General features: G+C 38.4%; 1 protein-coding gene across 16 annotated transcripts in view; it reads right to left on the reverse strand.

Annotated features, from left to right (window-relative positions):
- The window catches only part of LIN54 (lin-54 DREAM MuvB core complex component), a 63,661-nt gene that overhangs the window by 28,204 nt on the left and 12,675 nt on the right, over window positions 1–22,782 (reverse strand). For 5 of the 16 annotated variants that reach the window (XM_069594522.1, XM_069594525.1, XM_069594527.1 and 2 more), the window contains 3 exons: window positions 21,380–22,092; window positions 17,402–17,525; window positions 8,547–8,689 (listed from right to left, as the gene is read on the reverse strand). In XM_069594522.1, the coding sequence (XP_069450623.1) occupies window positions 8,547–8,689; window positions 17,402–17,525; window positions 21,380–22,092 (980 nt within the window). The remainder of the gene's footprint in view (window positions 1–8,546; window positions 8,690–17,401; window positions 17,526–21,379; window positions 22,093–22,782) is intronic. The other 11 variants (XM_069594536.1, XM_069594534.1, XM_069594538.1 and 8 more) reach the window with 4 other exon arrangements.

Below are 22,782 nucleotides of genomic sequence, written 5' to 3' on the forward strand. Positions count from 1 at the left end.
CAATCCTCCTCTTTGGTGGCTGACATCCACTCCAATTCTACCCATTAAAAAAAGTCTTAGCTCAGGGATGACTTCTCTGATCATCCCAACTGCAGCTAAATCCTCTTATATAGGAGTTCATGTCATCACTTGAGCTTTTGTAATTTTATATTTTTGTATATCATTTAAAGTCATTTCTGTCACATTCCCTCCTGCACCTTCACAGATTTTAGGTCCCACGTGTCTATTTTTGCTCTATTTCCCCAAAGAGTACAGCCCCTAACACAGGGCAGGTATTGCTGAGTGTAGAATGAAGGAATCCCAGGGCTTCTTTTTCTTTCCTCCTTAGTTTCACCTCACCTTGCCTATACACACAACTTAGCACCTATTTCATTGTTCATTATTATTTTACATGCATTCAATTCTGTCTGACCAACCACCATAAGCTCTTCCATGGTTTCCACAGCCTCAGCACACAGCACACACTGACCTACTGATAGCCATTCACAGAGAAGGAAAGAGTGACTCTCTGTCTGTCTATTTCCCGGCTGCACCATGCAGCACGTGGGATCTTAGTTCCCTGACCAGGAATCCAACTTGTACTACCCTCTGCCCTGGAAGTGTGGAGACTTGACCCCTGGACTGCCAGGGAAGTCTCCAAGAGTGACTCTTAATAACAGGAAATCTTCATTATTGTTCAGGCTTCCAGTTTATTGCCTAATTCACGTCAATTACTTGTGTTAATATAGCACTACTTACTCTATATATGGACAATTACACTATAGACTGCTCACTGCTAACTAAAATCCATACTCTCTTCTGCTTCCTAGGCATACAACCAGGTTACATTTCCTAGGCTCCCTTGCAGTCAAGGTAAGGCCACAAGACATTTAGCTAGTGAGGTGAAAAATGCACCATGCATCTGGTCCGGTCCATAAATGTACCACCATGTACCTTTTCCCTGACTTTTCCCTTCAGGGAGACTGAGCACATCATTCAGTTTACTGCAATTTCTAGCCCATTACAAATATTAGCATTTAAAGAAATAAAACTGTCACATTACTTTTTTAAATGTATTCAATGGAATCAAATCAACATAGTGATTTGATACTCACCAGTATCTATTACACTTTTTAAAACATAAATCAAGAACTCTTCAGCAGTCAGAAATTTACATTATTCCTTTTCCTCTATGAACTTGTCTCTGAATTCCATATCCTCTAAAAATTTTATTCTAGTGTAACATTTTTACCCTTGAAATTCTTTTATCATAATTCTCTGAAACAAAAAGGTGTATATAAACTGAAAATTTAAAAACATTTTGTATCACCCTGATGTTGGAGAGGGGAATGGTAACCCACTCCAGTATTCTTGCCTGGAGAATCCCATGAACAGAGGAGCCTGGCGGGATACAGTCCATGGGGTTGCAAAGAGTCAGACATGACTGAACACACACATTACCTGTTACATAAAGCTCTATGTGTTAAATAATTTTGTCTTGACTGAGTTCATAATACAGTTATTGTATACATTGAAAACAACAAATATATTACAAATTGTGATTATTACAATATAATAATTTTATTGGAATGCATTGCTCCATAAGATGATGGGACTCATTTTAAAAGATTACTTCCTGTATCCATAAATGTATATTATATATCACTAGAGTGAGAGTTCAGCATCAATTCTATTCCTATTTTTAAATAAACACTGAAAAACATTATTTTCATAAATCTATATATGAACAAAGATATTTATTATAATAATATACATTAATACTTAGAATTCTTCTGAGTTTTATACCCCAAATCGCATTGTATTCTACCATCAAAAATTATTTCTAATTATCTATAAACTTACTTATGTCCTCCTTCAATTTAGTGGGGAAAAAAACTGGAAACTATCTGAAGTACTAGCAAACTAATTTTTAGTAATCTGCAGTCATTTGTTTTATCAGTTTCTAGGAAATATGACCAAAACCTACCAAATGACAGGTGCACTGTTTACTGTAATATGTTCAGAAATAGGAAAAAACATTTTTTTAATTATTAACTTCTTATGGTGGTGATAACGTTCTTTATCTTCACAGAGGATGTTTTTGTTGTATAGATGTATACATTTAAGCTGAAAATATCTGAATGTTTAGGATTTGCATATTTGTACCTTTAAGATTTGCATATTTCAGTATATGTGAAATTTTTCTCAAAATGAAAAAGAAAACCCTCTAAACAGAGAATTCTAGTTAATGGTATACTTGGAATATAGGGGGAGAAGTATACTGAATATATGCAACTTACTTTGAAATGCATTTTAAAAATAAGATGATTAATGGAGAGAAGGATGGGTAAATAAATGATGAGTTCAGAGTTTAATTATAGAAGAAGCTTTACAGAATTCTACCCATGCTAGAAGGCTCAGAAGTAGAAAGAGTTCAAGAAGTTGTACTGATCATAGATTTCAGAGGAATAAGCAACTTTTCATTTGTACACAGCTTATGCTCTGAAATTCCTCCCCTGGGACTGAAGTACATTCTGCATCCTAAATGGCTATGTGATGATTCAATTACCAACAGATCTTCCCTGTTTGCCAAATAAGGCCAAAAAAGAGGAGCACTCCACTGGGTAGGAGAGAAAAACCAACAAGAGTGTGAATAAGGTAGTTTCAAGGATGTCCAGGATAACTTCCAGAGACTTTTAAAGGTAAAGAGCAGGATATTTTGAAAATGTATTTGTGTTCATTATAAAGATAGTCAGGGGAAAAAAGAAAAAAAAGAACCCATCCATCAACATCAGGTAAAGGGTGACCAGGCCTTACATTTTAAGAATATTTACTTATAAGACCAAATTAGTGAGAAAGAAAGGGTTTTGAGGTTTTTAAACCTTGTCCCTTTGATCCAATTTTCCAGGACCTAAACTCTACAAATATTTATTTTCTGAACTTCAGGTATCCAAAAATTTAACTGTCCTGAAGTCTTTCTAATCAGGTTTGTTAAGAATCAACAACCCAGCTTCAGTGCTTGTGCTAAGTTATTCACCTTTAACAGAATAGCTTCCCCATTCTAGATGTATAAGCTTTGTTAAAAAAAAAAAAAAAAAAAAGGCCCAGATGGCATTCTAAAATGAAAGCCAGACTTAAAGATAACCTGAATGCTGCAACCATCAGATAAGGACTTCAAAATAACTATGATCAAAATGTTAACAGGCCTAGCATGAAAGGAAAACAACACGCAATGAACAGAGGGGAATGTCAGTAGGGAGACAGAAACTATAAAAAAGAGCCAAATGGAAATGACAGAAATACGATAAACATAATTATCAGGTATGAAGAAGTCCTTCAGTGGGCTCTTAAGTAGAGTCCACACAACTGAGGAAAGAATCAATTAATTTGATGACAGGTCAACAGAAATGACCCAAGTGAAACAAAGAAAAAGTGGGGAGGGAGCAGAACAGAGCATCCAAGAGCTTCGGAACGATCTCAGTCTAGCCCTTTTGAAACCAGAGTCCTAGAATGAAGAGAAAGAAAAAATGAGGCAGAATAAAGAGTTCAAGAGATATAGTCCAAAGTTTTCCAAAATAAAAGACAATAAATCAGAAGTCCAAGAAGCTTTAAAATTGAGATACATACCCATTTTTGGCATAGTGGTAATGGTAAAGAACTCACCTGCCAATGCAAGAGAAGTAAGCAACATAGGTTTGACCCCTGGGTCAGGAAGATCCCCTGAAGAAGGGAATGGCAACCCACTCCAGTATTCTTGTCTGGAGAATCCCAGGATTCATGGACAGAGGAGCCTGGCAGGATACAGCCCACGGGATCGCAAAGAGTTGGACATGACTGAAGTGACTCAGCATGCATGCATGCACTTTAAAAAGAAGAGAACAGGAACAAAACACACATCTCACATAATAGGTCCCCCCTCCCAGGCTCGATGGCGGGGTGGAATCACAGACCGCACTCAAGGGGTCTGCAGGGGAAACAGTGCCATCCGGAAGAGTCAGGTATCCGTTAGAGAAAAAGATAAAGGAATCTTTGATGAACAGGTTGAGGGCTTAGGGGATTATTTTGCTCGTGAACCCCAGATAGGGTATGGTGGTAGGGTTTCAAGAGTTGAGGGTGGGTAGTGGGTAAGGGGGTGGGTAGCGGGTAAGGCAGAGAAGACAATGGCACCCCACTCCAGTGTTCTTGCCTGGAAAAGCCCATGGATGGAGGAGCCTGGTAGGCTGCAGTCAATGGGGTCACGAAGAGTCAGACTCGACTAGGCGACTTCACTTTCACTTTTCACTTTCATGCATTGGAGAAGAAAATGGCAACCCACTTCAGTGTTCTTGCCTGGAGAATCCCAGGGATAGGGGAGCCTGATGGGAGGCCGTCTATGGGGTCGCACAGAGTCAGACACGACTGGAGCGACTTAGCAACAGCAGCGGGTAAGGGGACAGAAGATATTGACAACTTCAAGGAGATCAGATGTGAGAAAGGAAAGGTAATCAAGGAGTCTGGTTCTTTTGATGATAGCCAGTACCATATAAACGGGAATAAATCATGAGAGAAGTCCTGGCAGGTTCAAGGAAGATGATGGTCAGATTGTGAGTGCTGGCAGGGAAGGAAGGATGCGTGTTTGAGGTTTCTTTTGACCACTTTCGATTAATGGGAGAGCAAGGACATCTCCAGCAAATCCTAACTTTTAGTCTTTTTCTTAATTGATTGATTCTTCTTAACATTTGAAATTTGAGACCCTCTTCCCTTCCCACTTCTTTAAGTTTCTCACACTACCTCTCTTACTCCTTCTCGTCCATTGGCTTCTTTTCTTCTGCCCACTCTTAATATTCTGTGGTTCAGTCCTGCCTTTCTTTTCACTCCACACACAACCTCATGCTCCCTGATGGACTTCATCCATACGCACAGCTTTAGCCACCACCTATATTCAGCTTCCTGATGGACATCCTCCTTTAGACAGGCAGTGGGCACTTCAATGACAAACAGCTCCAAGAGCTAAACAGTATCTGTTTGCCCAAACTGGCTATTCCTTCTGTATTTCCTCTCTAGGATAAAGGGATAATGAGAGTTCTCTCCTGTCTTAAAATGTGGCTCTAGCGAAACCTTCAAAGATGAGAACGACAAATGATAAACTCCCCCATTCTCTAAAAAGAACAAACCATTCATGCCAGAGTGAGTTGCTAAAAGACAGTACCCCTATTATCTACCTGCTGCCTATCGAAAATGAAACAAAACAGACTAGAAACAGAAGTGAATTCATAAACATAGATAACGCTAGGGCTTTACATCTTAGGGAGAACAAGGGCAGGGGTTCCCCCAGAAAATCTCTGGGACAGACTGGGAAACTTGACATCTCAATCTCTGGCTGGCGATATACTGAGATAAAGGAACTCTTAAGCCCATTTGGGTCTAGCCACCAGAAGGACCTGACATACATCCCCAGGAATTTAGGCCTTATGTGAACAGGGGTCCCAGCCTGTAAAAAGCAAGAGGTTAGATGGAGGGACTTCCCTGGTGGTACAGTAGATAAGAATCTGCCTGCCAATGCAGGGGGATATGGGTTTGATCCCTGGTCCAGGATGATCCTTCATGCCTCGGTGCAACTAAGCCCAAAAGCCACAACTACTGAGCCCATGAGCTCCAACTACTGAAGCCTGTGTCTGTTCAGAGTCTGTGCTCTGCAAAAGAGAAGCCACAGCAATGAGAAGTCCACTCACTGCGGTGAAGAACAGTCTCTGCTCACCATAGCTAGAGAAAGCTGGCGAGCATAGCCAAACGTAAAATCAATAAATAAATAAGTGATTTTGTAAAAAGAGGTTGGAAGAAGCTTCAAAGCAGCAGAGCAAGGACACACAGGACCACAGTTAGATGAGCTATGTTTCTACCACTGGGTTCTATAGGTTTCCCATTAGCCAAAGAGATGTAGAAGGGATAAAGCATGTGCTAGGCCAAAGACATGTGCCATCTCGAGGAAGCATACTCAGCAGTGACAGGCTGTAGGTGAACTACAGGAGGAAGAGGGAGCGAGAAGACTGCCAAAGGCCGCTGGGGTGTGTTCCAGACAGGAACACCCTGGGCAACGTGCGCACACCACGGGGCCTGCAGAAACCATCCTAAACGCCCAACGCTAAAGGCCACACTTGGACACCTGCCACAGAGGGCACCGGCAGCCGGACTACAACAGTCCCAGTCACGTACAACTCCGTCCTTTCTCTTCTAACCTGCCTGCCAATCAGAAGTCAAGCACAGAAAGAGGCAGGAAATGGAAGAGTGAAGTAAAGCACAATGCCCCTCCACTGCATGGACCCTGCAGGGTCATGGTTAGATGTAAGTTACCTCCATTCAACTGGATGTGAGATTTGGAGTGGACTTTTCATGCCTTTGAATTTAATCATCACAATAAGGCTCATTCTTATAGTAAAAATGATGTCTTGTCAAAGAGGCAGAGAAGGAAGATTCTACGGGGCTACAGTCAAGGATAAAAGGAAAATAAAGCAAGTTCTTACTTGTATGCTATCAGATACAGCCCATATACCAGTCCACAGTGCCACCACCTACTCTTGTTACTCAAGTTAGGAATCTAGGAGTCATCCCCCAGAGTCTCCCTCTTCCCAACACCCTGGCATCCGGTCATTATGTGATACACATCGCTTCTCCCTGGCCCTAGAGCTACCAATCTAGCTCGAGTCTGAAGTACTATAATAATCTAATTTAATGATTCTCTACCCTGGCCTATACTTTATTATTATTATTTTTAAATTTGAGTATAATTGCTTTACAGTGTTGTGTGGCCTACACCTTAAATTTTTTAAATATTATTTTTAATACCTAGGCCCCAGCCCAGAGACTGATTTAAATGGGATCAGACAGAGGCCAGCCATGAGGTTTTCCAGAGGTCCCCAGGCGCTTCGCAAGTACAGCCAAGATTGAGAATAACTTAACCTACCTGATCTCTTCTAGAATCCAGGCTTACCTTCCTCCAAACTATCTTTCATTATGCTATAAGAGTCATCTTTTTAAAAATGCAAATTTCGTATTATCCCACATTTTCAATCTAGGCTGCCCCTTCAGAATCACATACTGTAAAGATTCCTGATACCAGGCCTAACTCCAGGCCAATTAAAACAGAGGCCCTAGGGATAAGAACCAGGCCTTGGTTTTTATCAGAACTCCCTAGATGACTCTAATGTGTAGACAAGGCTGAGCACCATTGTCCTAGAAGCAATGGGAAGTCACAGCAAGTCTTCAAGAACAGTACAATCCAAACTCCCCTGAGGGCAGAGAAAACTTGCTTCCTACCTTAGCACCCTCAGCTTCCACACTACCAAAGCAATGTAGCTCCCTACACTACATTTATACATGGGCCATGCTTTTATGCTTTCATGTAAAGTATTACCTCAATCCACACACAGCCAAGGCCCAAACCACCTTTAAGGTTAAGACCTTTCAGGAACAGCAGCCTTTGTACAAAAACCCCTGACACATACAGCAGGGCTCATCAATCCACTTGTAACCGTGACAATCCTGTAGAGTAATTTATAACTTTTAAGACTAACTTGCCTACTAAACTACCTGAAACTAAAGCTGATCTATGTTTTTATGCCTAGCCTATCACTATGAAGAACACACAGTGAGCACTCAAAATTTCTGTTAAATTCATTCCATTTAAGTAAATAATTATCTGTGTTATTATGCAGGTAGGAGATCATTTTAATAAACTGTAATAGATACCATATTTATACCTTATAGTCAAGTCTTACTGAAACAGAAGCCAACAGTTAAGACTGTTTAAACATGTAAGGCAAACATTTAATGTTCGTTCTATTCATGAACAGAGTAACAAGTTAAGGGAAAAGGCAGGTACAAATGGTAGTGTGTTTCCGGAATCCCAAGGATGGCACCTTACAGAATAGATTCCTAGCTTTTCCCTTGAACATATCCATTCAAATATACTTTTTTCAAAATGCTGCACTGTATGACATCTGTACGTTTTAGGAAACTGAGCTAAGACTACCTACTTCACCTAAAATGATAGGTACTTCACACTGTTAAAATGAAAACAAATTATGACAAGTTTTCAAATGCTTTGCATGGACTGTGTTAACCCAGTAATATGGTAACCAGCATTTGATGGCAATTGCTCGTACTCTGGGTGCTCTGTTACCCAGCAAAATCTTAGCTCTCTACAAAATCAAGGACAGCTTAAGCAGAAGACATCAATATCCTATTTTCAAAAAACCTGAATTTAGCATTTTAGAGTCACTATGTATGCGACTGACCCAAAGAAAATAATTGTGCACAAATATAAACTGAAGAGGAATCACATACTTACATAGAATACTTCATTCAAAAGATTTATGTTGTACCCACACGCACATGGGCCATGGAAATCATCTTAGCATGCAAAATGACTACTGTGTTACTACGCGTTTAGAACTAAGCTTTTTATCTGCCACACATTCTTGATTACTAAATCTGGTATTCACCAAATACCTATTAATTGTTTGGGAATATAAATAAAGTCATTAACCACAATACTTGACATTTGTGGCTAATTCTTTTTTTTTTTTTACCTTATTTGGCGATTTCAAAGGTGAGATGGCTATTTTATTTGGTGTCTGTGTTGTAGAATTTAAAGTTGATCCAATAACACCACTTTCAGATATTGTTATGGTCTTTGATGGAGTCCCGGGAGTAGACTGTGAAAGAACCCTACCTGCAAATGAGAGGCAGCACATCAGTTTGACTTTTTTCAATAATCGTATAAAAACGAATGTGGTGATGATTTACACCCACTGCAGTACATATGCTCAACACTTCACATATAGCCACATATGAACTGAAACACGTAAGGAGGTCTAATGAACCATGGTGAACCTACTGAACTATGATGGACCTAGACAGAAAGACACAAACAATGCTCTTTAGTAGCACTCAGCATCTTAATACCACCTTAGGAAAGTCCACAAAAACACCTCTGCTCACATTCTCATCAAAACTGTTTTGTGGGGGCTTTTCTGCCCGCTCTTGGGATCTCAGTTCTCCAACTAGGGAGTGAAGTCACACCCTTGCAGTGAAAGCACTGAGCCCCAAGCACTGGACCACCAGAGACGGGCCTCATCAATAATACTGTTAAGTGATACCTATCAGAAAATGGGCTCAGAACAAGTATGCAGTGTGTCCTGTGAAAGGGGTTCCCAATGTCAGGACGTGAATCCAAGCCTTAAAGCTTCAGTCTCTGTTCTCTACCTCAGCTTCTTTCTGTTTGAACTTAAACCTCAGCATACGATCTAAGTCCACATCTATAAAACAGACAGTTACTGGGCTAACTTGAACAGTCTGGAAATACACTTTCGGAACAACACAGAAAAACTGCACTGTGTCTGGATGGCTAATGGAACTGGAAATCAGATGAGGAGTTGAAATATTAGGAATTTTTATCCTGGGTAGGAGAGGATTATAAAGACATGACAACTCCTCCAAATTCCTCAAAGACTGAGCGATGGTGCCATTTACCCTTCTGGTGCCCCCCATCCTGGGCACACAGTAGGACTGCCCTTCCTACCCCCATCTCTTCCCTGCGGTGAGACTGGGGCCATATGACTAGTTCTGACCAACAGACTGTCAACAGACATGACGTGTATCATTTACTGCCTATGCAAGACCTTGCCAGGCTCTCTCTTCTTCCACAGCTGAGATGGTGGTTCCTCTGTCAGCCTGGGTCCTTGAGGGACCTTGATGATAAGACCCACCACTTCCGAACCCACAATAGACATGTAGATAACCCTGAAGTAAAAATCTAAAAGAAAACTTCTTTAACTTCTGAGATTTAGACTGTTTATTATGGCAGAAAAACCAAGGTTGTCAGGCTGAAGGATCAGAACCATCGAGGTGCATAGCACTAATATACAGGAACAGAAAATTTTCAGTCTATCAGTAAGGAAGAACTTCCAAAAAAAATTTCCAGTTGAAATGACTGTTCTAATATGAGTGAGTTCCTACTCACTGAAGCTGTATGAAACAGATGCTGGATAATCAAATCTACTGGCTAAAGAGGAAACTCAAGCACTCAAGAAACAGAGAGGGTAGATAACTAAATTATCTCTAAGATCCCTTTAGATGCTATGATTTTGGACAGCAAGGAGATCAAACCAGTCAATTCTAAAGGAAATCAACTCTGAATATTTATTGGAAGGAATAACGCTGAAGCTCCAATACTCTGGCCACCTGATGTGAAGAGCCGACTCATTAGAAAAGACCCTGATGTTGGGAAAGATTTGAGGGCAGGAGAAGAAGGTGGCAACAGAGAATGAGGTGATTCAGTGGCACCACTGACTCAATGGACATGAGTCTGAGCAAACTCTAGGAGATCATGAAGGACAGACAAAGAAGCCTGGTATGCTGTAGTCCATGGGGTCGCAGAGCCGAACGTGACTCAGAGCAGTACTGAACAACAAAACAACAACTATTAGTTAAAGATGAAAGAGAAGGAGAGAGGAAGAAAAAAGATGGGACTTAACAGAAAACTAGCATGTAAGAGTTTCAGGGCTATTACTAATAGCAATTTTTTACAAATGAGTTATTAAAAAAATTTTTTTTAAACGAGTTAAATTTTACCAGGCATTTATGAATTTTAAATTATTTAAAATATATTTTTAAAAATTCCTTTTACTTCATAATTACATTTTATATTACAGCCATACTCCTTAGTGAATTTTAGCTGAGAGTTTTGCTAGGGTTTTTCTAGCCTGACTTACATCATAGCTAAGCTCAACAACAACAACAAAAAATCCTAGCAAACCCTACCCGGAGAAGGCAATGGCAACCCACTCCAGTAGTCTTGCCTGGAAAATCCCATGGACAGAGGAGCCCGGTGGGCTGCAGTCCATGGGGTTGCTAGGAGTCGGACACAACTGAGTGACTTCACTTTTATTTTTCACTTTCATGCATTGGAGAAGGAAATGGCAACCCACTCCAGTGTTCTTGCCTGGAGAATCCCAGGGACAGGGGAGCCTGGTGGGCTGCTGTCTCTGGGGTCGCACAGAGTCAGACACAACTGAAGCGACTTAGCAGCAGCAGCAGCAAACCCTACCAAAACCCCTTTGACTGTGTGGATCAATCCCTTTGACTGTATGGATCACAACAAACAGCGGAAAATTCTTTAAGAGATAGGAATACCAGACCACCTTACCTGCCTCCTGAGAAATCTGTACACAGGTCAAGAAGCAAGTTAGAACCTGACATAGAACAATGCACTGGTTCCAAATTAGGAAAGGAGAACATCAGAGCTGTATATTGTCACCCTGTTTATTTAACTTATATGCAGAGTACATCATGAGAAACGTTGGGCTGGATGAAGCACAAGCTGGAACCAAGATTGCTGGGAGAAATATCAATAACCTCAGATATGCAGATGACATCACCCTTATGGCAGAAAGTGAAGAGGAATCAAAGAGCCTCTTGATGAAAGTGAAAGAGAATGAAAAGGCTGGCTTAAAACTCAACATGCAGAAAACTAAGATTAAGGCATCTGGTCCCATCACTTCCTGGCAAACAGATGGGGAAACAATGGAAATTGAGAGACTCTCTTTCCTTGGGCTCCAAAATCACTGCAGATGGTAACTGCAGCGATGAAATTAAAAGACGCTTGCTCCTTGGAAGAAAAGTTATGACCAACCTAGACAGCTTATTAAAAAGCAGAGACATTACTTTGCCAACAAAAGTCCGTCTAGTCAAAAACATGGTTTTTCGGGTAGTCATGTATGGATGTGAAAGCTGGACTATAAAGAAAGCAGAGTGCGGAAGAATTGATGCTTTTGAACTGTGGTGCTGGAGAAGACTCTTGAGAGTCTCTTGGATCAAACAAGTCAATTCTAAAGGAAATCAACCTTGAATATTCATTGGAAGGACTGACGCTGAAGCTGAAGCTCCCATACAATACTTTGGCCACCTGATGCAAAGAACTGACTCATTGGAAAAGACCCTGATGCCGGGAAAGATCAAAGGCAGGAGGAGAAGGAGATGACAGAGGATGAGATGGTTGGATGGCATCACTGACTTGCTGGACACAAGCCTGAGCAAGCTCTGGGAGATGGAGAAGGACAGAGAAGCCTGGCGTGCTGCAGTCCATGGGGTCACAAAGAGTGAGACATGACTTAGTGACGGAACTGACTGACATCATAACTAAATAAGTCAATTCTACAGAAACTAAATCAATCTGTATCAAATATTTTTAGAAGGCCACCCTCAAGCATGGAGCCTGCCTCAAGTAACATGTTTATCTGTTCTGATTTCCAAAACTAATACCTGTGGGATAAGCTTGAAGCCCCAGCAATCATTATTTTAAGAAAAAAAAAAAACAACAACTAACAATAAAGACACATTTTTATAAAATGCTCATTTTAATGACTATTACTATAATTTCTTGTTAAGCATTACATACATTTCAGAAAACATATATAAATAAAATCTCCAATTCCTGAGGATAACTGGTACCAAAAAATGCCACTTACTCTGAGATAACCTAGAGGGGTGGGACTGCACGGGAGGTGGAAGGGAGATTCAAAACGGAGGGGACATATGTACACCTATGGTTAATTCATGTTGACATATGACAGAAATCAAACCAATATCATAAAGCAGTCATCAATCAATTAAAAACAAATAAATATTAAAAAATAAAAACAACGTGACCTTAAGCATTCTATCATCTGTCAAAGGAATAATAGTAAGTCAGAAGGTTGTTATAAGTAATAAAATGTGATTATGGTTAAAGTATTTTATAAAATTTTAAAAATTAAAATGAAAATTGGGTAAGTACATCAAAAGAAAAGAAAAGGCCACTTAAAGTGAATTACATTTAAAACAAGGACAAAAATGTCATTGTAATTAACAACAACAAAAACCTCTAAAAGTTATTGGGTAATATTTCATAAAAATTCTGTTTATAATTTCAACTATACTGTCTCTTAGAATAAAGTGTTGAATTTGAGGGAGAGAGGATTCTTCTGAAAATTAATATGACAGCACAATGACACATCCTATTTGATGGGGAGATGATGACACAGAAGATGATTTCTGAAAAAATATCTCAGGATTTCATCAATTTTCCCAATAACCCTCTACATCCTTTAAAATTCAAATTACTCTCTTTTGAAGGGCTACTTTTTTTCACCCAGATAGCATTTCTCCTGATTAATGTCCAAATCCCCATGTATCCTTGGCTCTTCATACAGACACACAAACATATACAAGTCACAGTCTCACTATGAAATCCATTTGTAAGGCATTTCACACTCTGCTGTCAGGTATTCTCCAAGAAACAAGAGACATAATCCAAAAAGCTACAGACAGGACAGGCTTGGGGCAGGAGCTAGCTTACCTGAGCCAGGACTAATTCTAAAGAGATTAATTCATTATCAAATATTTTAACATTGATGAAGTTTACTCTAATATAGCAACTTGTTACCTTGCGAGCTCTGACAATGAGGACCTCTGTACCTCATTTAACCATCTCAAAAGTCACGTGAAGTGATGGGTTATAATATTCTATATTATTATATTTTATAGAACTATACAATACTATACAATAGTTCTATAAAATGATCAACGTTTTATAGAAAGAAATAAGAGGAACAGAAAATATATTTACCCAAGATCAGGGAGAAAATTAATAGAAGAACCATGACCAAAACCCAAGTCTCCAAATAGCTCCTCCAACATACCACACCACACTGCCTCCATGATATACACATTCACTCAACAATACACATTCACTGAACACATTATGTACCAGAAACTGGAGGTACCAGAGACTCATAAAAAGCTAGTCATAAAAGGATAAACACTGTCTGATTCTACTTATACAAGATACACAGAAAAGTCAGATTGATAAGAGACAGAAAGTCTCTGCTAGGGGCTGGGAGAAGGAAGAAATTGAGAAGTTGTAGTTTAATGGATACAGAGATTTAGTTTTGCAACATGAAAAGTCCTAGAGAGTTATGATGGTTGCATAACAGCATGAATATACTTAAAGCCACCAATGGTTAAAATGGTCAATTTCATATTATGCATATTTATCACAATTTTTAAAAATAATTAAAAAAAACTAAATGGCAAACAAAATCTAAAACTACTATTGAGAGAAATCTTAAGTGTAGTGGGGGAGACAGACAGGTAAGAAATCAAGTTTTACAATACATTAAGACTAACACAAACACTAAAAGTCACTGTGAAATGTAACAGAAGTATTCAAGTATTTGGTAGGCAGAACCAAGTTTTATGGAAATACGTAGGAGATGGTCAGAGAAAGAGTACCTTGCTAACCTAAGGATCAAAAAACTACGGGACAGTGGAGATAATCCAAAGATAAAATGGATGACTTAGCCATGAGGGAAGCAAAAACAACAATCATTTCTGGTAAACCCAACATTGCCAAGAGCCTAAGTTCTAAGAGAACATGGTCGATTTGATGACCTCTTAGAAATAAGTTACATCAATAGGCCTGGAGCGAACAGAAGGTGAAAATGAAAAAGGTATATATTAGATAATAAATGACTTTAATGCTAAGCGAGCTCTGGCATTTGAACCTATTCCTGATGATATAAGGCCAGGATATGGAAAAGAAATGGATGTGACCAACGAAATTTTAAGCAAGGAGTGACAAGATCAGCATTTTAGAAAAGTCAATTTTATAAACATTAAGTTCATCTTGACTGAAAGAAAGAAAAATGATATTCATCTTCCAAGAGAAGCCCAAAAATCTTAAAAAGCAGTCTAAATGTAGTTTGAAAGATGATTGCTGCTGCTAAGTCACTTCAGTCGTGTCTGACTCTGTGCGACCCCATAGATGGCAGCCCACTAGGCTCCTCTGTCCCTGGGATTCTCCAGGCAAGAACACCAGAGTGGGTTGCCATTTCCTTCTCCAATGCATGAAAGTGAAAAGTGAAAGTGAAGTCGCTCAGACTCTTAGCGACCTCATGGACTGCAGCCTACCAGGCTCCTCCATCCATGGGATTTTCCAGGCAAGAGTACTGGAGTCGGTTGTCATTGCCTTCTCCACTGAAAGATCATTAGCTACAACTTAAAGACAATGGAATCGCCTCGATAAGACAGTTCAACAGGAGAGCTATTTTGGTGGTTTAAATTTGGCTTACATGAATTTTAAAAGCTATGAACTACTAGTTACCAGTTGAAATTATCCCTCCAAACTGAACTTAACCCTAGTGAAATTTAACAGAAGTCTGTCCCTATGCATTTTGGGAGGGTTAATGTCTGTAATTAAAAGGTGAAGCTATGATTAGTGTGGAACACACTGTAAATAACCCAAAGACCCAGCAATGACATCCATTACAGTCAAATGTGAGAGGTACAATCTTGACATTACCAAATATACACTCAGATACACTTCTGAAAAACCACAATTATTTAGCATACAACTCCCCCTGCCCCACTTGTGATTAAAAGTTTTAAGGGATGCTCTCAAACTCAAAAATAGTAAAGAACTTTACACTGAGACAGTCCTCCTAGTTAACCACTTCCACCCACCTTACCTTCCAAGGGTCTGGTGGTCCCTTTATCACCAGTATACCCAAGCCTTACTCATTTTCAGCCAACTGAAGCCCAGTTCCTGAGGCAGCTCTAAACCTAAACCCTTTCCAATTTTTCCTCTGGGACTATACCTAGCTCCCATGACAGCCCTCAAGACACAGCATCCTGTATAACCCCAAATCTCTACTGAAGACCAAAAGAAAAAGAACAAAAGGAGAATTTACCCAACACTGTCCTCTAACCACCACCTCCCCAGGCCTTTTCTCACTTGCTACAAAAGAGAAGCCTCCCTGCAAATAATTCAAAGCCTCGGGAAAATGATTAAGTCTTTGCCACTGACTTCAGAGTTGCCTACTGTTATAAAAATGCTTAGTTGCTCAGTCGTATCAGACTCCTCGTGACCCCATGGACCGTAGCCCACTAGGCTCCTCTGTCCATGGGATTCTCCAGGCAAGAATACTTGAGTGGATTGCCATTTCCTCCTCCAGAGGATCTTCCCGACCCAGGGATCAAACCCAGGTTTTCTGCACTCTTTCTTTACCATCTCAGTCAACAGGGAAAGACAGTACTAGGTGGCTTTAATACATATCCCAGGGATGGTTTGTTAACATTTTAAGTACCTTCATAAAAAATACACATTGTGGAAATGGGTAATTAGCATTTGAAAGTCTCTAGTCAAAGTCTACCACCCAGAGGTGCTTCCATAAGCTCCTAGCACAATGGAAAGTAGAAATGAACTCCTAAATGGTGAAAGGAGCAGTGTTATCGTAGCTCTGAATTAAAGACCAGCCGCTGTGGCCTGGAGCAGGAAACCGCAACCAGTTCCAGTATTCTTGCCTGAGAAACTCCCTGGGCGCAGGAGCCCTTGGGCTACAGTCCTTGGGGCTGTACCATGGCTGTGTGATATTCTCTGGAAGCACTGAGGTACCTGCCAGTCAAGAAGAAATGAGAGCTGGGCCAGTTTGGAAAGAGAGTGAAAAGAAAATCAATGGTGTTTTCAGGGAGCAATAATGATGGGTTATGAACTCTGTGTTGAATAGAGATGAATTTAAGGACAGAAAAGAATTCGTTATTAATGAGTGGAAGAATTAATAGATCAGAGATTTCAAAGTGAAAGAACTGCCAGATTGGAAGTACAAAGGCAGATGAACTAGAACAATAAAGAGAATGAAATACTCAAAAATCAAGATTTTGGAGGTTTTATTAGTGATGACAAATTTTACTGTATATAATAAAAGAATTGGGCCACACTAAAGAATTTGCTGGTAAAAGTAATCAACTAAAATGCTGTTCGCACTGAAGTAATTATTATTGTCACGACAATTTTTTGTTTCAGACAATTGCATACTGAAAATATTAAAACACTGAAACCAAAAATTCAAACAGAAACCATGAAATACTATACAATTACATATACTACTTTAAACTTACTAGACTTTGCATGTGCTCTGAAGACAAACTGCCTGGATTCAAATCCCAGCTTGGCCATTTACTAGTTGAGTGCCTGTTCCCATACTGGCAAAATGGGGATGTTATTTGAACCTATCCCGTAGGATTGCCAGAGAATTAAATACATCACTGTTTGTGAAGGGCTAAGAACAGCATGGGGCCCACAGCAAACATTATGCAAATGTTAGCTGGTATGATCAGAGTTTGAGGCGTGACTTCTCCCAAAGGTATACCAAAAACTAAGGACACGAAGCGATGGACTGATTTTGAGATGAGGCATTTTGCTTAAAGCACACATTTAACAAGTGTAATGTATCTCGTTAACCAGTGTGATTTACAGTAACAAACACTGAAACATTTCAAGGTGATGGAACAGCCTTTTTTAAAACTAAAGGAAAGGAAAGCTTAACAAACTATAAAGAAATATAACCTGCAATGACTGGTGGTGATACTTGAGTTGTCTGTCCTGTAACTGCTTTACTATTAATTGGTTTTGCAAAGATCAGCTTCGTGATTACTGGACCAGAGGTTGGTGTTCGAGGCTTCTTAGCAATCTGAAATATATAAATAACTATGAAAACCATTTTTCTATAAAACACCTACTCAATCAAAATTAGACAAGACTGATATACAGAAGTACATGTGAAACCAGCTCAATTAACAAAAACATATCTCAGTATTAATATTAAAAACATTCAAAATGCAGCCATTCACCCAAATACTAATATCACATCCTTAAGCCAATATGTAATAATACCTTTGAATTTTATTTCAAATCCTTATCTTGGTCTCTGAGACATATGCATATCATGAAAACCAAATTAATTTTTAAAAATAATGTTTAAAATAAATGTTAAATAATAATGAAACTAAAAAATGGCATAGCAGTATTCTTTTCCAAATAACAAATTATTCAATAATAAAAGATGGAGTAGAATACATAAGAAAGCATAGTGCAAATGATAAAGACATCTGTAAATATAATCTCATTGGCCCCTGGAAGCAAAATATAAACCCACATTAAAGACAGGCTTATGACTTCATCTTCAACTTTAGATCTATGTATCAGGGGCAGATAAAAACTGCACAAGTTAATGCCTTAGGATACAAAGAGATATGTTTGGCAAAACAAAGACTATTCTGAAGGTGAAGCCTCTGAAATATTATTGACTAAAATATGATTTACTATAGTTTACTAGACTATAAATTCTTTGAAGGGAGAGTCTATGTTTTATTCACCTCTGATTTTACATAATACATGGTACATTGTTGCCCTGAACTAAAATTCTTCACAAGTCAAGGAATGTAGAATTACTGATGTTTTTGTATTTAAATTATCAATGTATGCAAAGAAAAGCTTTTTCTAAAAGCCAGAAGCAGAAATTTAGCAATGACAAAAATCACAAATTTTCACAGCAGGAAGGACATTAAATATTAACTTTACCTTTGGCAGATATGAAAATTGAGGCCCTGAAAGTACTATTATTGGAAATAATAACTCAAAATGAACAAACATGACCAACTTAAATTACAAAACATACTAGAAGCTGCAACTGATCACAGAACCAGGTAAACATCAGCTCTGTACTCTAACTATAAATTAAACTTAAAAACATATCTTCTTCCATCTAGAATAAATTACTTCCTTACACTCAGAACACATTACTGACAAAACAAAATGTACAGGAAATACAAACCACCTTTAAAAAAACAAACCAGAGAGATCTACAACTACATATTAAAAAATATCCAGACTACAAAACTCTGACATACCCAAATAAATCCATAATTGTACTTTACAAAACTGATGCAATTTGAGAGACATAAAGGGAAAATATTTCCCAAGTGTATTTACAGGCCCAGAACTCTAAAGTAAGTTAGAATAGGTTGTCTATTGACTTAGTATTAAGAATCTCAAGAGGCAGAGGTCCTGATATTTTTGGAAATCTGTATCTTGCAAAAAATAATCTTAGCTACAGTTTGGGAACTTAAAGTATTTCCCCATTTTTAACTGATTTTCACAATCACACAACAACACAAATACTTACCAACAAGGAAAAAAATGTAAACAATACTATCAAAAGCTCATTAATTATTCAAACGAACAATCTTAACTTGCCCGTGTGGTTTTGTTTCTTTAATGGAGCATAGCTGAAAATAAGGATTTCCAGTTCTGTTAAGGAACCTTGCTTTTTGTATCATGAATTAAACTACCCTAGGAGAAACTTAGTTTTATTAAATAGAACAGAGCATAAAGGATCATTTTTAAACAAATGTATCTAATTAACAGATTAACACAAAAATGAATCAGAAAAGGATATTTACAAATAAGACTGCCAAATATGTGATCGAATAATACATGCAGGTAATTTCGGGCACTGTGTTGTACAGATTTAGGAACTAATAAGGAGTTATGTTGTTCAAGACTGCTAATTATTTATTATCCTTACATACTATGCAGACGAATCATAGGAAGGGGTTTATGTATCTGTAATTAGGTGTAACTATCTCTTACTGCCTCTGGTTTCAACTGTCACCTCTTTCCTTCATTTTTCAAGATGGGTCTCCTTCTTCCACCCTTTCCTATTGTCCACTCCCTAACAGCTTCAATCCAATTAAACTTAAGACAATGCTGAGGACCATCTGGGGAAAAAAAAATGAGATGATCATACACACTATGTAATACTAAACCAAACACTCTGGTACCTAAAATGGATACAGATAGGCATGTAGCTTTTTGCTTGTTTTTTTCTGAGCCTCAGAGCTTTAGAGGCTACTCATGAGCTGAAAAGATTTGAGTTGCCTAAAAATAACCGGCCAAGAAGAACAATATTCTAAATGCGGTTTCCTTTGTTTTTTAAATAGAAGTTCTTTTTAAATAAATAGAATCACATGTTATAAAGGTAATGACAATAAGAGAAGTTATAAAAATTAGGCCCCAGTTTTTGTTTTTATTGTTGGTACTTGGGGGATTATAGAAGAAAACTAGTGGGTACAAGTAAACTGGTCTTACAAACAGTATGTATACACGCCCTATTAAATGGAAAAAAACCCACAACATTCTGATTTACATTATCAGTATCTTATAAACATGGCTATCATCCACATCCCCAAAGCCAGACAAACTCTGGTAAACCAGTAAAAACAAGTTTCACAACTGATTTTTAAAAGGACAAGTTGAGGACAAGGTGCTTGATGGTGACAGGATCTCATTCAAGAGATCCTCATCAAAAGAAGTAAAAGGAAATCAGAGATAAGTGAGAGATGATTGTGAATAAGAAAGCAAAGAACATTAAGTGTTTAACAGTGGCAAAAGAGACATGGGCAAATTATATATAAAGTCTGAGAAATCGTATGAAATTCTTAAATAAAAAGCCCACGAAAAATAAGATTCTGTTTTGCCAACATAATAACAAAAACATTTTTTCTAGTATCAGCTGAGAGTGGATAATTCCCCAAACCTTCCTCCCTTCCTTTTATGCATTTAGTTCTCATGCCTTCTTCTTTTTTCTAAAAGCCAACTCTTTAAAACAGGAGATGCATTTGTGTTTCCTGGTCTTAAATGGATCACTGTATTTCTAAGCATAGTGCTGACCTAGAAAGGCCTACCTGAACACGAAAAATGGGCAACCACTTAACATATGTTCTGATAACCTTCTAGCTTGGGTTTCTACTCATACTAACAATGGGTACTATTTTGAAGGATCTTCAGTGTTTAGAGAACCATAACCAAGTATTGATCTTACGTGTTTCGTCATGATCAAATAGCCATCTTATAGCTAAAGTAAAAAACTCAGAGAAAATAAGTAGCCTGTCCAAAGTTCCACAGCACAGTCAGTCTTGCAGAAATGTGACTGAAGTCCAGTTGGTCCAATTCTAAACCTTCCGTCACACAGCACTCTCTTTCTACACTGCAAATATGAGTGATGCAGGGGACAGTAAATTCCAAAGAGGCACATACTGGCTGGTTTGCACTACTGCTGGCTCGAACGGTTTCTCAGAGCAGCAACTTCTCCTAGACTTTGGCCATCTGTTAGCTGAAAATATCATGTCTGAATGATTTTTTGACAGCCCAGCATCAACTCTGCCATCTTTACACCAGCAGAACATCCTTGGACTCAAACTACGACTGAGAATAAAATGTGTTTCAAAATGAGTAAAAAGCTATAAATACACTACACATTGGAATTTAACCACAATTAAGTTATAAGTTCTCTGGCAGAAATTTTCAAAAGCATTAGACATATCAAAGACTTTACAAAAAAAAAAAAAAAAGCACAATTACTAAAAGCAACATTCAACAGGATTCAGTAACAACTATGCATTTATCACCCTACACATACAACTATGAATCAATTTAATATTTAACATGCATTTTCATTAAGAAGCCCCCTCTTTTTTTTTTTACCTGTACTGTTTTTAACTGTTGGGTCTGTAACACAGAGGGCTGAGTTGTAGTATTAAGCAGTTGACTTCCTGGGGTCAATGCTGAGACACCAATGACAGGTTTCACCTCTGGCCTCCCTCCAATGGTAACTACTTTAATTTGCTGCGGTGGTAACTTAGCATCTCCTGACTGGGCCTGAGTTGTAACTTTCTGAGCCTGGGGTTGGCTATGGGGTAGTGCTAAAACAATTGGTGAACCAGACTTGCCCAAAGTTGTTAAAATTAACTTCTGTCCATCTGGTTTAAGGGTCTGATTGCCAAGTTTAAGATCAGATGTCTGTGATACTTTGTTTAAAATAATCTGATTGGCTGATATAGTCACAGGAGTCTGAGCACCAAGTTTTTGAAGGCCACTTGGAAAAGCTGGTTTCACTGTGGTATTAGAATCTGCTTTAGTGACTGTGGTGTTCACTGCAACTCGGGTAGTGTGGTTACTGTGCACTGTGATTGGTTCCGTGGAAATGGGCGTGGCTGCAGAGTCACCAGTAGAATTTATGTTGACAATTTCTTCCAGTTCTGTCTCCATGGGAATTGGGGATGAAACAATAACAGCCTCAATACTATCATCATCCACTAAAGTTATACCAGTGTCCATTATCTCCTCTGGAAGCAAACTATTCACCTCAGCTGGCACCACCTCCATGATCGTTCTCCTTCGAAAGAGTTGATCAGGTGCTGCAATAAAAGTTAAAAAATGAATAAATTACTATGTTTCAAAACACATACAAGAGAAAAAAAATAAGCCAAGAGAAAATGCAAATGACAAAAATTTCTACTAATGTATAGCTGAGTGAGGAATATTCCTAATGCGTATCTGTGTTAAAACATTTCAACAAATTCTCAACCTTCAAAAATTTGAAATATAAGTCTTATGGGACACAAAACTAGAAGCAAACATTCTCATTTACCATGTCTCAATCTAAAGTATACTGCATTCAGGCAATACATAATTACAGGAAACTCCTTTCCAATTCCTGCTCATAAATAAAACCTTTTAATCTTTGACATGTCTGATCACCTTATTTCTTCCCAGTTCTAGGGTTTTCTACTAACAACACTTGAAAACTTCTGATTTGCACAAGGAAATAAAGATTTAAATAAAAACAGATATTAGAAAATATAGTCGAAACTCTAGTGAAAGTGGTCCTAAAATGAGGTTACTATGTTATTTATAAAACTCCATTAAATATGCAAATTGATGTTAAAGAAGTTTCTAGAGTAAGCCACCTCAGCAACTGTAGGTCAAATGGGTTATAAGTCCCAGTTTGATCCATCAGCTTCATAGTAAAGAAATTTTTATTTGGAAAAAAGATTCTCAACTCCTCCTCAGCTATTTAGAATGTCAAAAAGGGAACCATTTAAGAG

This window comes from Ovis canadensis, chromosome 6 (genome assembly GCF_042477335.2).
Source record: "Ovis canadensis isolate MfBH-ARS-UI-01 breed Bighorn chromosome 6, ARS-UI_OviCan_v2, whole genome shotgun sequence".
In the NCBI taxonomy this organism is placed as follows: domain Eukaryota; kingdom Metazoa; phylum Chordata; class Mammalia; order Artiodactyla; family Bovidae; genus Ovis; species Ovis canadensis.